Here is a 17,533-nt window from a genome sequence, read left to right as displayed (position 1 = left end):
AGCAACACTAAAATCATTTTGGCACCTCCTTCCATGCTGTATCGATAAATTTACAATACTATACTTTTTCATGAACTGGAAATGGTGATACGGCAATCACCCATAAAGCCCTGTCACAGCAGAAAACTATCATGCCTATTATCATCCAAACCTCGTCTTGTAAAACTCACTTCATAATAGTCTGGGTAGTCCCTCCTGGCTGGCTTCTCTATAAATGCCACAATGGGCTGGCGTCCATCCTCAGTCATGAAGTCCATCAGTGTTTTGAAGAGAATCTTGGCCCGGCGCTTGAAGGTGAGTGGGCGGGATGCGTGGCCGGTGTGGGGAGAACGTGAGGTACGGCGACGCATCTGACCCTGAGAGTCCTCATCTTCACTGTAGCTATCTGAGTCCTGCAGGTGGATGTAAAGTTAAGACACTATGGTAACTGCAGCCAACCTCATAATACATAACTCCTTTGGGAGCCCCAGAGGGCTAGGGACATGGAATGGCCAGAGCCTAGGCTATCAAAGTCTATGTCAATTAAGCTGTCTTGAACTACCTACATGCCTTGCAGCAATTTATATAACAGAAAACTGCACTTAAATAAGATGAGCTACATATAAAATATTACACATTTTACCTCCTCTCCCTCCATTTCTTTCCTTTCTAAGCTAGGTACAAAATTGTTTTCATCCATCACTCATTTCCATTTTGCACTAGATGCCTCAAATAACTTTCCTCCTCAAGTGTACACATACTAACAATGCTGTTTTAAATTTCTTTTTAGTATGAAAACTTTAAACCAAATTCACCCCATACCCTGCAAAAATAGTAAGACAGCAACTACAGTTACAGTATCACTCACACTGCTCCTAAAGAGCACACATACTACCAATGCTGTCTAACTTTTTTTTTAGTTTGAAAACCCTAAACCAAATTCAACCCATAATCTGAAAAAATAGTGAAGTAGAAAGCAACTACAGTTACAGTATCAATCACACTGTATCATTCTTTAAGAAGCCAACTTCTGTTTCACGTTATCTCCATGATAATCAAATCTTTGTTAAAAACATCTCTCTCTACACAATCTTTCTGTTAATCTCTCCTTCAATGCATCTCTTTCCCTTTCCTCATTTCATTCTCTTCCACTTACCTCCTCCAGCTCCCCCCCCCCCATCGCTCTCCCTTTTAACCTAAACTATCTTTCATTTTCTCCTAACTTGCTGCATTTCTTTCCCTTCCCTATTTTCATTCTCTTCCTACCTCCTCCTCACCCACTTTCTTTCCTTTTCTCCTCTCCTCTCACCTCCTCATCACCAGCAGTAATTTCCTCAGCCTTGCTCTGCACATAGCGCTGCAGTTTAACAGCATCACGGTAGATACGGGAGTCTGGTCGGTTGTATTGCTGGGCGTTGTCAAACATTAGGTTGAAATCTTCCACCATCTCACCAAGACTCCGATACTCACCCTTCTGCAAAGGAAAGACTTAAATATCAATAATCTTAATTCCTATAATATCATCCTGATGCTGGAGAGGGAGACTAACCAAGGCAGTGCTGTGTGTCCCAGGTGAAGAAGAACAACTGCACTAGCAAAAGCGATTTCTGTTTGAGGGACTAACCCCTCCACATTGGGCTATTTATATCGCTGTTGTTCTCTCACTACATGAATTTTTCTGAAAACAGCAGTTAGGGACACAAATTAAAGACCATATTACTCACCAACTCTTCTGCCTGTGAATGAAAGTATTCTCAGGTTTGTAGGTCATCGCTTCGATGAGTAATGACATGACGAAGAGGACTAATTTTTGTGAGAACAGGATGTTTGTAGGTCTTCCCACTGTCCCAACTATGGTTTTGGTCTCAATGTGATAACTTCATTACAAGATAAATTAGACATAGTATCAGCTCCGTAGTTGATTATATCGTAGTCATAACTGAGCTATAGTAGACAGTGAGTAGATTTGTAGGGGATAAACTCAGTTTATTTGTAGTCAATGACAGGAGAAAGATAAAGATTAGTTCTGGTGTTTGTAGTAGTTTATTTCTTCAACGGGATACCTCAAAATTTACACTAAGTTGAACTTTGCGAGCCTGACCCCTTTTAACAACACCGTGCTTCTCTCTCTCTTGTCTAGACCCCCTTCTCCCTCTCTCTCCTGATTCCTTCTCGCTTCTGTCTCCCTTCTCCTTCTCTCTCATGTAGGAGAGCTTGTGTCACATATACTATAAGGTCGAGTGGAATTTTCTCGATCCTGCGGGCTTTCCTATCAGGCATCACGAGGTGCAGACTGGCATTTCTCAGAGTGGGAATGTGCAAATGACATTTCCTCCAAGTCCTAGCCAGGACTTTGACTTAACCTCTAGATTATCTATGTATGTTAGCAGCTATTATGAATTGTATTATGACACTGTAGAGTCCTGACAACAGCGGTGTCCAAGGCATGCCATACAGCACTACCACTGAGTTCTTTCTTAGTTCAAGCTGTCCCCAACTTAAGAAAATAATTGGTTCTTCAAGGTCTTTTGTAACCTGTTTTTTTTTTTTTCGTAAGTCCATCTCTTTCTTATACTCTCTCTATCTCTCTCCAACCCAACCCTAATCCCATAATTACTATGAACACAAAGTTCTTTCCCTCTATCCCATCTGCTTTCTACTCCATACCTGCTTCTGTGCTATCCTCTCCCTCTCTCTCCAACCCAACGCTAATCCAATAATTACTGAGAACACGAAGTTCTTTCCCTCTACTCCATCCCCTTTCTACTCCACACCTACGTCTATGCTATCCTCTCTCTCTCTTCCTCTCTCCAACCCAACCAAATCCTAATCCCATAATTACTGAGGCCGGGGAATTTCCAGCATTTGGTACGGACGTACAGCCATTCTCACTTACCTTGTGGTTTACATCTGTTTTCCTCGCGTGTAGCCGGTATTTTTCTGTTGATCAGGGTAGCTAGGTGATTTCGACCATATGTTAGAGATCCATACAGCCATTCTTGTCATTGTGTGGGTTAGAGTCTATTACCCACATGTGGACACAGAAGCTGGTGAGCCACGGAACTAATATTTGTCACTTTCCCGGTGGTCAGCCACCCACTGAAGACGGAGATTTTAAGAACGGTTACGGACAAATAATCCGGTTGCAGCTATAATACAGTAAAACCTTGATATAACAGACTTCAATAGACCGGAATTCACTTTTATCGGACTCAGGGAGCTACCGGACTAAATTTCAATATATCGGAAAAAGACTGAAAAAGTCAGAAGCAGTACAGACTGCCTGACCAGTTCAGGTATGTTCACCACAATAAGGTAAATAAAAGACATGTTTATCAATGTACAGTACAGTATTACGATGTATATTATACCATTTGATTAATGTAGTGAAGTTATAACACAGTACAGAACCATAAAGGTAGTCAAAACAGCTTAAAAACCGTTCATGCGATCCGAACTAGTGTCTGATGTAACTGAAAAAGTCCGGGTTAGCAGGAGGAAGTCAGGATGTAGCTTTTATTGGAACTTCGCGTTTTCGGAATGGTTTTGGCCCCAATTAGTCTGTTACAGTGTGGTCTTCCTGTATGGCCAAAGCCTAATGAACGGATACAGACAGTGCGGATAATCGAGGGATTCCTGAATATATACTGTGGCTACATATAGTAATCCCTCCACTATCTGACGTAATAGAGCCAAAGGCATGTCCGGAAAGTGGTCCTGTCTGGATAGTAGGCACCAGCCTCCTGGACTTGTACTTATGGACCCTAACTCAGAAAAACACCTATACAACTCCCTCTGGATATGCATAGCATCTATTTAAGACCCAAATCACACCAATAAGGGACATAAAAGACTGAAATAAATGCAAAAGAACCATAAAATTAGGTTTTAGAGGTGAGTTAATACAATATTAAACATTCTGGGTACCTACAACAAGTCCCTGGCTCCTGGACTAGTACTTATGGACCTTAACTCAGAGAAATACCTCCCTACTGCACATGCATAGCACCTAATACCCTATTCAGACCAATAAGGGACATAAAAGAGTGAAATGACGTGTTAGAGGTAAGTACAGTAGGGTATGGAAAATACAGTACAGTACAACATGAAACATTCTGGGTACTTATAGCAAGTCCCTAGCCATCTCGATGAATATCAGCCTCCTCTCAGACTCTGACAGTAAGAAGGATTTCCTGAAGCACTTCCAGTACACTGTTCAAGAAGTCTTGCACTGAACTTAGTCATTTGCACTCAGAAGTCCATTCTCTTAACACTGCGCACTCTTGTCTTACTTATGTTCCATTGTAACTCTATGAAATAAGTGCTGAACTCTGCATTTAAAGTCTTTGCACTCATAAATCCATTTTCTAAACATAACACACTCTAGTAAATTTTAGCTACATTAAAAGTCTATTAAATCAGTCTCTTTTCACTCAGAATTCTAATTTCTTCACAATATGCACTGTTTCTCTTTCACTGCACAACACTAAATTTCCATGTGGTCTAGTGGAGAAGTTCCTGCTGTTTAATCACTATCAGAGTCTGAGAGTAGCACATGCAGGTGACCTAGGGGTGCATCGCTGGGTTGTGGTGATGGCGTACCCACTGCATACGACTCTGAAGATAGGCGCAAATTCATGTCGAGCGGTGACTCCACTGTCGCTGATGTGCTGGGCTGGGGCTCGGAGCATGAGGGCCTGTCTTGGGGAGGCAACGGAGTGGAGCCAGGGCTGGGCACAGCGGGGGTCACAGGCCTGAAAAAGCTGTCAATCGTTGATTGACGCAAGGAACGACGAATCTGATGATTAATGATGCGCTACCCGAAAGCACACACTTCCTTCACAAGTCCCAAGAGCCCCATCTCCCTGTCGCAGTCCGGGTGTTCCAGGTAGTCCAGAACGAACTCCAGATGTTCCCGGAGCGCGCTCAGCTTGGGGATGGCTGGAGTAGTGTCACGCTGAGAGGAGTCCGCATCATCGTCACCGTCCTCATCGGAATCTTCAAGCTGGGTACTGACACCTGCAACTGAAGATGCGATCTTGATATCAGACAGGGTCTGATACCCAGGATCACCCTCGTCGTCATCCAACCACTCACGCACTTCGTCCCCATCAACATCGTCCCCATGCGCACGTAGTCGTGCATGGAAGTATTCCATGTCAAAACCTAGGAAATCGTGCTTCACTTCCGTTCCGAGAAGCAGACGAGACCAACCATTTTCTAGAGTCTAGACAGGGACTTCCTTCCATGCACTGGCCCAATGGTAAATGGCAGACTTGATGTTGTAGCGGCGAAGGTTTTCCAAAGTCTTCTGGTCTCGCGTGTCCCGTCCCTCCCCGGGCTCGTCCTCGTCCTCGAGAACAACCATCACCTTGTCCAGGAACTTCCGTCAGTATAGCCGCTTCGTTGCCACGATCACTCCTTGGTCCATTGGTTGGATGAAAGCAGTAGTATTAGGTGGCAGAAACATGCACCTAATGCGGCCATTCTCAGCCACCAAGTCCTTGTGGCACGGGTGGGCAGGTGCATTGTCGAGAAGGAGGGCCTTTACCTGGTCGCGTGAGATTCCCAATTTCTCCACCTGGTAATGTATGACCTCCGTGATGAAATGGCAGTGGAACCAGTCTTTGAAGATGTGGCCTGTGAACCATGCCTTCAAGGAATGGTACCAAACGACAGGAAGGACATCCATCACCCCACGAAGACACCGAGGCTGCTTTGCACGGCCAACAATAACAGGCTTAAGCCGGTGCATGCCGTTAGCATTAGCACAACACAAAGCAGATATCCTTTGCTTGGAGAGCTTGCGGCCAGGTACACGCTTCTCTTTCTCCTTGGCTAGAGTGTTCGTAGGCAAACAGCAACAGAATAAACCACTTTCGTCAGCGTTGTAGACTTGACCGAAAGTGAGGCCCTCCCCGTTGATCAAGCCCTTCACCTTGTGCCGAAACTCCTCTACTCTATCCTCGTTAGCGTCCAAAGCTTCGCCATGAGACTTACGGTTGGTAAGGCCATGTCATAACTTGAACGCGAAGAGCCAACCCTCGGATGCCTTGAAGTCTAGGGCGTCGTGAAGCCTGACGAACTTCTCAGCAGCGCCTTCAGCTCCATCCCACGCACCATCACACCAGCAGCATGTTGCTGTCGATACCAAATCAACGTGGAGCGGTCGACTTCAGCAAGCTTGAGAGTAAACATCATTTTCCTCTCCACGTTGCGTTTGCTTCTTGACGAGAAGTCAGCCGTGTACTGCATGAGTTTGTCTCGGGATCTCTTGATATCAAACAAAGTAGATCGGGCCAGGTTGAACTCACAAACGATGCGTGACGAAGACCATCCCGCATCCACATTCTCCAATATCTCCCACTTCTTCTCCAGAGTCAAAACCACTCTCTTCCTCTTCTCAGGCAGCGGGGCCATCATCACACACATGAAGAAGAGGCACGAGAGCAGAAGGAGAGCCTGCAGCAGGTAAGGCACCACTGATCCACCTGGTGAACAAGCCTACATCTTTTCTATCCTTAATGACCTAGAACAGCTTGTACAGTACCCTACCCATATCCCTGACTGCCTTGGAGAGAGCTCCAACATACTTGACCTCTTCCTCACAACTAATCCTTCTGCTTACTCTGTTAATCTTTTCTCTCCGTTGGGCTCCTCCGATCACAAACTTATCACCTTAACCTGGCCTATCACTCTGGTACGGCCTGCGGACCCTCCAGGGAAACGTTGTCTGTGGCATTTTGGAGCCGCGGACTGGGCGGCCCTCAGGCAGTACTTCTTTGATTTTCCCTGGAATGATTATTGCTTCCATGGCCGTGAGCCATATGAGTGTGCCTTGCACATTACGGAGGTTATTCTCTCCGGCATAGAAGCATACATTCGTTTCTCATATCTTTTAACTAAAGCAAGAATGCCTTGGTTTAATCACGCTTGCTCTAATGCTGTCCGCAACAAGGAGAGGGCCTACAAAGGTATTGGAGCCAAGCCACCCCTGAATCATATCATCTTTACGTTTCTGCACGGAATCGTGCTAAGTCTGTTCTTCGCTCTGCTAAGAATAATTTCATCCGCACTAAATGCTCTCAACTCTCCAACTCGAATTCTTCCCGCTCCTTCTGGCACCTTGCCAAAAACCTTTCTAACAACTTTACCTCATCATCCTTCCCTCCTCTTTTCTATTCTGATGGTTCTGTAGCTATTTCTTCTACTGATAAAGCAGATCTCTTCGCACAGACTTTCTCCTCCAATTCCACCTTAGACGATTCCGGTGCTGTTCCTCCATCACTTCCCCCCTCTGACTTCCTCATGGCTGACATTAAAATTTCTTCAGTTGATATATTTTCTGCCATCACTGGCCTCAGTACTAACAAGGCATATGGGCCTGATGGGGTCCCTCCTGTTGTTCTCAAGAACTGTGCTTCTGTGCTTACACCCTGCCTAGGCAAACTCATTCGCCTTTGTCTGTCAACTTGTACCTTTCCTTCTTGCTGGAAGATTGCTCTCATTCAGCCAGTCCCAAAGAAGGGTGACAACTCCCAACCCTCCAACAATTGTCCAATTGCTTTTACGTCCTATATTTCAAAAGTTTTCAAGTCAATTCTCAATAGAAAAATTTTAAGGCATCTTTCCTATCACAACCTTCTTTCCAATCGTCAGTACGGGTTCCATCAGGGACGGTCCACTGGCGATCTTCTCACCTACCTTTCAGACTCCTGGTCATCCTCCTTTCGGGACTTTGGCGAAAGCTTTGCCATTGCACTTGACATCTCAAAGGCTTTCGATCGAGTCTGGAATAAATCTTTAATTTCCAAACTGCCCTCCTACGATTTCTATCCTTCTATCTGTGCCTTCATCGCTAGCTTCCTTTCTGGTCGTTCTATAGCTGCTGTTGAAGACGGCCATCGTTCTTCTCCTAGACCTATCAACAGTGGTGTTCCTCAAGGCTCTGTCCTATCACCAACTCTCTTCCTTTTATTTATCAATGATCTTCTAAGCTGTACATCTAACCCTATCCACTCATACGCTGATGACTCCACCCTTCACCTTTCCATTCGGTTCCCGCAATGCCCATCTCAACAGTTACTTCAACAAACAAGGGATGAGGCTATGGCACACCTAATGTCGGACTTGGCTCGTATCTCTGACTGGGGTAAAAATAATATAGTTGTTTTTAATGCATCTAAGACTCAGTTCTTACACCTATCAACCCGACAAAATCTTCCACAGGTATACCCACTAATGTTTAATAATATTCAGCTTAATCCTGCATCAACCTTGAACATGCTTGGGGTGTCATTTACTCAGGACTTATCTTGTAAAGATCATATTACATCTCTTGTAAAATCTGCTTCCAAGAGATTGGGTGTGCTAAGCCGACTCCGCTCTTTCTTTACCCCTGCACAAATGTTGGCTCTATACAAGGGTTTTATCCGCCCCTGTGTGGAGTACAACTCTCACGTGTGAGGAGGCTCCCCACATACAGCTCTTCTCAATAGGGTGGAGTCAAAGGCTTTTCGTCTCATTAACTCTCCTCCTCTTACTGACTCCCTTCAACCTCTGTCTCTTCGCCGCACTGTTGCATCTTTATCTCTTTTCTATCGCTACTTTAATGGTCAATGCTCCTCTGAACTGTCTGCTTGCATTCCTCCACCTCTACGACGGGTGTGTAGCACCCGTCTGGCAGCAAACTCTCATCCCTTTTCTGTTCAACTCTCTAATGCAAGAGTTAACCGTTACTCCCAGTCTTTCATTTATGCAACAGGTCAACTCTGGAACTGTCTCCCTCTGTCTGTATTTCCTACTGCTTATGATCTCCAGTCTTTCAAACGCAGTGTGTCCAGGCATCTCAAAATGACCGGATCTTGAATTTGGCTCTCTATTGTATTTTGTTTTTCTCTTGGAAGGAACTGTTACTGCGGGCTCATGGCCTTTGGTTCCTTCTTCCTCGCATGAAAAAAAAAAAAAAAAAAAAAAAAAAACAGCGAGCACGTGGGCAGCCATGACGACTAGTGTGCACTCACGAGAAGAGACGGGCGGTAAGTGGGGAGTATGCAGGGGCACTCTAGCGGACGTCGGAGGAATGACGCACCAAAACAAAGCTGTCCCGCGCCGCGCGCGCCAAGTTGAAATTACGGGTGGAAAAGAGTCCGGTAAGTGGGGATGTCCGGAAAGTGAGCGTCCGGATAGTACGGGGATTACTGTATACTGTGTATATATATATATATATATATATATATATATATATATATATAGAGTATATATATATATACACACACACACACACAAACACACACGCACACAGTATACTGTTTATAAAAATATATCATCATCATCATCATTCAGACCTCCTTTCCCATCCTAGGGCAGGGTGGAATATATATAAGATATTTCTGCAGTTTTGATTGTTTGGCAGATGTCCAGAATCATCTCAGCAGTCCAGGAAGTGTTATCTTTGACTTGTAGGCCTACTGTTTCATTACACTTATATATGTTTACTAGTTTCTATATTATTCAGATTCAGGTATAGTACTGTTTTGATTACAATATTGCAGAGTATCACAGTACAGTAACCCCCCCTCCCCCCCCAAATTAGCGAGGGTTACGTTCCAAGCTCTATCGCTAATTCTTCATGCCTTCCTGAAAATGACATTTACCAGAAATTGCTTACCCCATGAACCACTGATACTGTAATGCATTACCCATAAATAAACGTTGCTTGTTAAATCTGTTTCCCTGTTGTTTATAGCAGTACGGCTGTGACAGCTCTTGTACTTAGATTCCTCAGCATGATGGTGGAAGAGACTGTCCTAAATGTTTAACTAAACCTAACCTACCCGAGTTTAACTGTACCTAATAATTTAACCAAACCTAACCTAACCTAACCTAAAGTCGGAAAAATACATAAAATAAACTGGAGGAATATGAATTGGTAAAGTCTTTCTGATGAAAGTTAAATGTACATTTAGTGTCATTCTTTTGTTTGTTTTTGTGTTTATATGTGAAAGAGAGAGTATTGATGCAAACAATAATGTATTCCATTAACCCCTTAATAACCTCTGGCATTGAACAACCCTTTACAGTACCAGTGGCTGTGATGTTGAGTTAGTGTGAGCTATAAAAAAGCCGTGAACAATTATGAGAAGGGAACGAAGATCACTGATATGTTTACACGACTCTACGATACAATTCCAAGTAGTCAGGCAGTCACTTAATCTCAGATTATTTCGTCCATTTGGTAAATGCACCATAATTTTATCAATTCTTCCGTGAATCATAGCGAATCATAGCGTGGGTTTAGTAAGTTAAATAACACATTGCTAGGTGCATCAGACGATTCTCTTCACATCTTTAAGAAAAATAAATTCATTTCAGAAGAATGGAAGAAACTTACTCTACGAACTCAGACAGATTAAATATCTTCCATTCTAATTTCTTAAAGATGTGAGGAGAATCGTCTGGCGCACCTAGCAAAATGTTATTTAGCTTCCTAAACCCATGCTATGATTCGCTATGATTCACGGAAGAATTGTTAAAGTTACAGTGCATCTACCAAATGGGTGAAAATATCTGAGATGAAGCGACTGCCTGACTGCTTGGAAACGTATCATAGAGTCATGTAAACATATCAGTGACCTTCGTTCCCATACCATAATTGTTCACGGTTTTTTATAGCTCACACTAATTCTACGTCACTGACACCAGTACTGTAAAGGGTTGTTTAATGCCGGAGATTATTAAGGGGTTAATGGAATACATTATTGTTTGCATTAATACTCTCCCTTTCACATATACACAGAAAAATGAACAAAAGAATGAGCACTATATGTACAGCACATTTTACTTTCATCCGAAACACCTTACTAATTCATATTCTTCCAGTGTCTGTATTTTTCCGACTATGTTATGTATGGACAGAGTACTGTATACAGTACTCATTCCAAACACATTTGTAATAATATAATTTTTTTTTTTTTTTTTAATGCGAGGAAGAAGGAACCAAAGGCCCTGAGCACGTAATAACAGTTCCCTCCAAGAGAAAAACAAATTACAATAGAAAGCCAAATTCAAGATCCATTCATTTCGAGATGCCTGGACACACTGTGTTTGAAAGACTGGAGATCAAAGGCAGCAGGAAATACAGATAGAGGGAGACAGTTCCAGAGTTGACCTGTTGCATAAATGAAAGACTGGGAGTAACGCTTAACTCTTGCATTAGAGAGTTGGACAGAAATCGGATGAGACTTTGCTGCCAGACGGGTGCTACGCGCCCATTGTAGACGTGGAGGAATACAAGCAGACAGTTCAGAGGAGAGTTGACCATTAAAGTAGCGATAGAAAAGAGATAAAGATGCAACAGTGCGGTGAAGAGATAGAGGTTGAAGGGAGTCAGTAAGAGGAGGAGAGTTAATGAGACGAAAAGCCTTTGACTCCACCCTATTGAGAAGGAGCTGTATGTGGGGAGCCTCCCCACACGTGAGAGTTCTACTCCACACAGGGGCGGATAAAACCCTTGTATAGAGTCAACAATTGTGCAGGGGTAAAGAAAGAGCAGAGTCGGCTTAGCAAACCCAATCTCTTGGAAGCAGATTTTACAAGAGATGTAATATGATCTTTCCAAGATAAGTCCCGAGTAAATGAAACCCCAAGCATGTTCAAGGATGATGCAGGATTAAGCTGAATATTATTAAACATTAGTGGGTATACCTGTGGAAGATTTTGTCGGGTTGATAGGTGTAAGAACTGAGTCTTAGATGCATTAAAAACAACTATATTATTTTTACCCCAGTCAGAGATACGAGCCAAGTCCGACATTAGGTGTGCCATAGCCTCATCCCTTGTTTGTTGAAGTAACTGTTGAGATAGGCGTTGCAGGAACCTAATGAAAAGGTGAAGGGTGGAGTCATCAGTGTATGAGTGGATAGGGTTAGATGTACAGCTTAGAAGGTCATTGATGAATAAAAGGAAGAGAGTTGGTGATAGGACAGAGCCCTGAGGAACTCTACTGTTGATAGATCTAGGAGAAGAACGATGGCCTTCTACAACAGCGGCTATAGAACGACCAGAAAGGAAGCTAGCGATGAAGGCACAGATAGAAGGATAGAAATCGTAGGAGGGCAGTTTGGAAATTAAAGATTTATTCCAGACTCGATCGAAAGCCTTTGAGATGTCAAGTGCAATGGCAAAGCTTTCGCCAAAGTCCCGAAAGGAGGATGACCAGGAGTCTGAAAGGTAGGTGAGAAGATCGCCAGTGGACCGTCCCTGACGGAACCTGTACTGACGATCAGAAAGAAGCTTGTGATAGGAAAGATGCCTTAAAATTTTTCTATTGAGAATTGACTTGAAAACTTTTGAAATACAGGACGTTAAAGCAATTGGACGATAGTTAGAGGGTTGGGAGTGGTCACCCTTCTTTGGGACTGGCTGTGTGGCAGGACCCCATATTATATTTACGAATCATAATAGTGGCACGCTGCATCAGAATCCTTACAGCGGCCAGAATCGAGCAGTGCTAAACATGCTTACACACTCTTAACACTGAGGAAAGCTGACGACAGCGGCCAGTAAGGAGATGATGCAGTTAGCTGTCACCAGTCCTCTCGTGAACAAAGACCTAGTCCATCCACGAGGAACACACGTGACACACCCCTGCTACACCAGATTTTAGGAAAGAGAGTTTAGAAGGGGACAAGCGATCCTAGAGACAGGTCACGGAGAAGGGCTTAGCGATTTGAGAGAGAGAGAGACAGATAGCGAGACAGGGAGGTAGCTACCCGGGACTTATACTCGTTCCGTGTGAGAGACTTGTTAATATTTCCAAGACAAATAAAAATAGTCCCATACTATTCTTTACCTCTCCTGTCACTACATGACAAATGGGAAAGAAGATTAGCTACTTACGAAGCTACTCAAGTATAACAACCGCTCGTCCATAAGTTTAATATATATATAACTTCTCTACAAGTAACTACAAAGTCTTTATGACAGATGAATGAGAGCAAACTTCCAGCAAGAAGGAAAGGTACAAGTTGACAGACAAAGGTGAAAGAGTTTGCCTAGGCAGGGTGTAAGCACAGAAGCACAGTTCTTGAGAACAACAGGAGGGACCCCATCAGGCCCATATGCCTTGTTAGTACTGAGGCCAGTGATGGCAGAAAATACATCAGCTGAAGAAATTTTAATGTCACCCAAGAGGAAGTCAGAGGGGGGGAAGTGATGGGGGAACAGCACCGGAATCGTCTAAGGTGGAATTGGAGGAGAAAGTCTGTGAGAAGAGATCACCTTTATCAGTAGAAGAAATAGCTACAGAACCATCACAGTAGAAAAGAGGAGGGCAGGATGATGAGATAAAGTTGTTAGAAAGGTTTTTGGCAAGGTGCCAGAAGGAGCGGGAAGAATTCGAGTTGGAGAGTTGAGAGCATTTAGTACGGATGAAATTATTCTTAGCAGAGCGAAGAACAGACTTAGCACGATTCCGGGCAGAAACGTATAAGATGATGTGATTCAGGGGTGGGTTGGCTCCGGTACCTTTTGTAGGCCCTCTCCTTGTTGCGGACAGCATTAGAACAAGCGTGATTAAACCAAGGCTTTCTTGCGTTAGTCAAAGGATACGAGAAACGAATGTATGCTTCCATGCCGGAGAGAATAACCTCCGTAATGCGCAAGGCACACTCAGATGGCTCACGGCCATGGAAGCAATAATCATTCCAGGGAAAATCAAAGAAGTATTGCCTGAGGGCCTCCCAGTCCGTGGCTCCAAAATGCCACAGACGACGTTTCCCTGGAGGTCCACAGGCCGTACCGGAGTGATAGGACAGGTTAAGGTGATAAGGTTGTGATCGGAGGAGCCCAACGGAGAGAAAAGATTAACAGAGTAAGCAGAAGGATTAGTTGTGAGGAAGAGGTCAAGTATGTTGGAGCTCTCTCCAAGGCGGTCAGGGATACAGGTAGGGTGCTGTACAAGCTGCTCTAGGTCATTAAGGATAGAAAAGATGTAGGCTTGTTCACCAGGTGGATCAGTGAAAGGAGAGGAGAGCCAAAGGTGGTGGTGAACATTGAAATCTCCTAGAATGGAGATTTCAGAGAAAGGAGAAATGGATAGAATGTGTTCCATCGTAGAAGTAAGATAGTCGAAGAATTTTTGATAGTCAGTAGAATTAGGGGATAAGTAAACAGCACAGATACTTTTAGTCAGAGAATGACAGGAAAGCCAAAGCCAGAGTGTGGAGAATTCAGAAGAATCGAGTTCAGGAACACGAGAGCAAGATAAGACGTTGCGTATATATACACAACAGCCACCTTTGGCTTTGAAATGAGTATAGAGAAAGTAGGAGGATACAGAAAAGGGTTTGCTGTCAGTTGCCTAAGACAGCTGTCTCAGTTAGAAAAAGAAGGTGAGGTTTAGATGAGAGGTGGTGCTCAACAGTGCGAAAGTTAGAGGAAAGGCTGCGAATGTTGCAGAAATGAAGAAGAAGAGAGTCAGACAGTGGTTCCAGGCACATCGAGTCGTCACCGGGAGAGGGGCGGATGGTGGGGGCATTTATGGTCCCCCCCCAAGGGGGGGTAGGTAATATCCCGTATCATTTCGGCCATCCAGGAAGTGTTATCTGTGACTTATAGGTTTACTGTGTCATTACACTTTTAAATGTTCACTAATTTATATATACTGTATTTCATATTCAAGTATAGTACTGTACTGATTACAGTATTGTACAGTATACAGAACGCTCTCCAAACACAATTGTAACACCATAAGTGGTGATGACAGTGTTCACCAATACATTCAAGGTACTGAGTGGGTAGGTTTATCGATTATTCGGCAAATCCAATTTCTCGGCATCAGCCAAGTTCCATAGATGCCAAATAAAAGGAGTTTTACTGTACAGTATATATATATATATATATATATATATATATATATATATATAGTATATACAGTAAACCCCGTACCATCTGGACGCCCACTTTCCGGACATCCCCACTTACCGAACATTATTGTCCGAGGATCCAATATTCCCAAAATGATCCGAAAACCGAAAAAAATTTGAAAACAATCCAACTTTTTCCCGCCCGTAATTTGAACATGGCACGCGCGGCGCGGGACAGCTTTGTTTTGGTGCGTCATTCCTATGACGTCCGCTAGAGCGCCCCTGCATACTCCCCACTTACCACCCGTCTCTTGTCATGAGTGCACACTCGTCATGGCTGCCCACGTGCTCGCTTTTGTGGTGGTGCCTTACCTGCTGCAGGCTCTCCTTCTGCTCTCGTGCCTCTTCTTCATGTGTGTGATGATGGCCCCGTCGCCTGAGAAGAGGAAGAGAGTGGTTTTGACACTGGAGAAGAAGAGGGAGATATTGGAGAAAGTGGATGCAGGATGGTCTTCGTCACGCATCCTTCGTGAGTACAACCAGGCCCGATCTACTTTGATGTCAAGAGATCCCGAGACAAACTCATGCAGTACACGGCTGACTTCTTATCGAAAAGCAAACGCAACGTGGAGAGGAAGATGATGTTTACTCTCAAGTATGCTGAAGTCGACCGCTCCACGTTGATTTGGTATCGACAGCAATGTGCTGCTGGTGTGATGGTGTGTGGGATGGAGCTGAAGGCTGCTGCAGAAAAGTTCGCAAGGCTTCACGACGCCCTAGATTTCAAGGCATCCGAGGGTTGGCTCTTCGCGTTCAAGTTACGACATGGCCTTACCAACCGTAAGTCTCGTGGTGAAGCTTTGGACGCTAACGAGGATGTAGTAGAGGAGTTTCAGCACAAGGTGAAGGGCTTGATCGACGGGGAGGAACTCACTCTCGGTCAAGTCTACAATGCTGACGAAACTGGTTTATTCTATTGCTCTTTGCCTACGAACACTCTAGCCGAGGAGAAAGAGAAGCGTGTACCTGGCCGCAAGCTCTCCAAGCAAAGGATATCTGCTTTGTGTTGTGCTAATGCTAAAGGTATGCACCGGTTCAAGCCCGTTATTGCTGGCCGTGCAAAGCAGCCTTGGTGCCTTCGTGGGGTGATGGATGTCCTTCCTGTCGTTTGGTACCATTCCTTGAAGGCATGGTTCACAGGCCACATCTTCAAAGACTGGTTCCACCGCCATTTCATCAAGGAGGTCATACATTACCAGATGGAGAAATTGGGAATCCCACACGACCAGGTAAAGGCCCTCCTTCTCCTCGACAATGCACCTGCCCACCCGTGCCACAAGGACTTGGTGGCTAAGAATGGCCGGATTAGGTGCATGTTTCTGCCACCTAATACTACTGCTCTCATCCAACCAATGGACCAAGGAGTGATCGTGGCAACGAAGCGGCTATACCGATGGAAGTTCCTGGACAAGGTGATGGTAGTTCTCGAGAACGAGGACGAGCGCAAGGAGGGACAGAACACGCGAGGGCGCAGACTTTGGAAAACCTTCGCCGCTACAACATCAAGTCTGCCATTTACAATTGGGCCAGTGCATGGAAGGAAGTCCCTGTCTAGACTCTAGAAAATGGATGGTCTCGTCTGCTTCTCGGAACGGATGTGGAGCACGATTTCCTAGGTTTTGACGTGGAATACTTCCATGCACGACTACGTGCGCATGGGGACGATGTTGATGGGGACGAAGTGCGTGAGTGGTTGGATGACGACGAGGGTGATCCTGGGTATCAGACCCTGTCTGATATCGAGGTCACATCTTCAGTTGCAGGTGTCAGTACCCAGCTTGAAGATTCCGATGAGGACGGTGACGATGATGCGGACTCCTCTCAGCATGACAGTACTCCAGCCATCCCCAAGCTGAGCGCACTCCGGGAACATCTAGAATTCGTTCTGGACTACCTGGAACACCCGGACTGCGACAGGGAGATGGGGCTCTTGGGACTTGTGGAGGAAGTATGTGCTTTCAGTCAGCGCATCATTAATCGTCAGAATCGTCGTTCCTTGCGTCAATCAACGATTGACAGCTTTTTCAGGCCCGTGACCCCCGCTGTGCCCAGCCCTGGCTCCACTCCGTTGCCTCCCCAAGACAGGCCCTCATGCTCCGAGCCACAGCCCAGCACATCAGCCACGGTGGAGTCACCACTCGACATGAGTTTTCGCCTATCTTCAGAGTCGTATGCAGTGGGTACGCCATCACCACGACCCAGCGATGCACCCCTAGGTCACCTGCATGTGCTACTCTCAGACTCTGACAGTGATTTGATGCCATGAACTTCTCCACTAGACCACACGGGAATTTACAGTGTTGTGCAGTGAAAAAAACAGTGCATAGTGTTAAGGAATTTGAGTTCTGAGTGAAAAGACAAAGATTTAATGAACTGTAAATGTAATGAAAATTAACTAGAGTGTGTTATGTTTAGAAAATGGATTTATGAGTGGAAAGACTTTAAGTGCAGAGTGCAACACTTATTTCATTAAGGTACAATGGAGCGCAAGTAAGACAAGAGTGCGCAGTGTTAAGAGAATGGCATTCTGAGTGCAAATGACTAAGTTCAGCGCAAGACTTCATGAACAGTGTACTGCAAGTGCTTCAGGAAATCCTTCTTACTGTCAGAGTCTGAGAGGAGGCGGA

General features: G+C 44.6%; 1 protein-coding gene across 1 annotated transcript in view; it reads right to left on the bottom strand.

Annotated features, from left to right (window-relative positions):
* The window catches only part of polybromo (protein), a 740,816-nt gene that overhangs the window by 553,883 nt on the left and 169,400 nt on the right, over nucleotides 1-17,533 (bottom strand). Inside the window, exons 10-11 of the mRNA XM_080277986.1 lie at nucleotides 1,289-1,453; nucleotides 171-392 (exon numbers count right to left, since the gene is read on the bottom strand). Coding sequence (XP_080134112.1) covers nucleotides 171-392; nucleotides 1,289-1,453 — 387 coding nt within the window. The remainder of the gene's footprint in view (nucleotides 1-170; nucleotides 393-1,288; nucleotides 1,454-17,533) is intronic.

The sequence above is a fragment of the Coenobita brevimanus genome, chromosome 71 (assembly GCF_032717465.1).
Source record: "Coenobita brevimanus isolate Jiangsu-jjx chromosome 71, ASM3271746v2, whole genome shotgun sequence".
NCBI lineage: Eukaryota > Metazoa > Arthropoda > Malacostraca > Decapoda > Coenobitidae > Coenobita > Coenobita brevimanus.
Note: the sequence above shows the minus strand (reverse complement) of the source record. Positions and strands in the feature narration are given on the sequence as shown.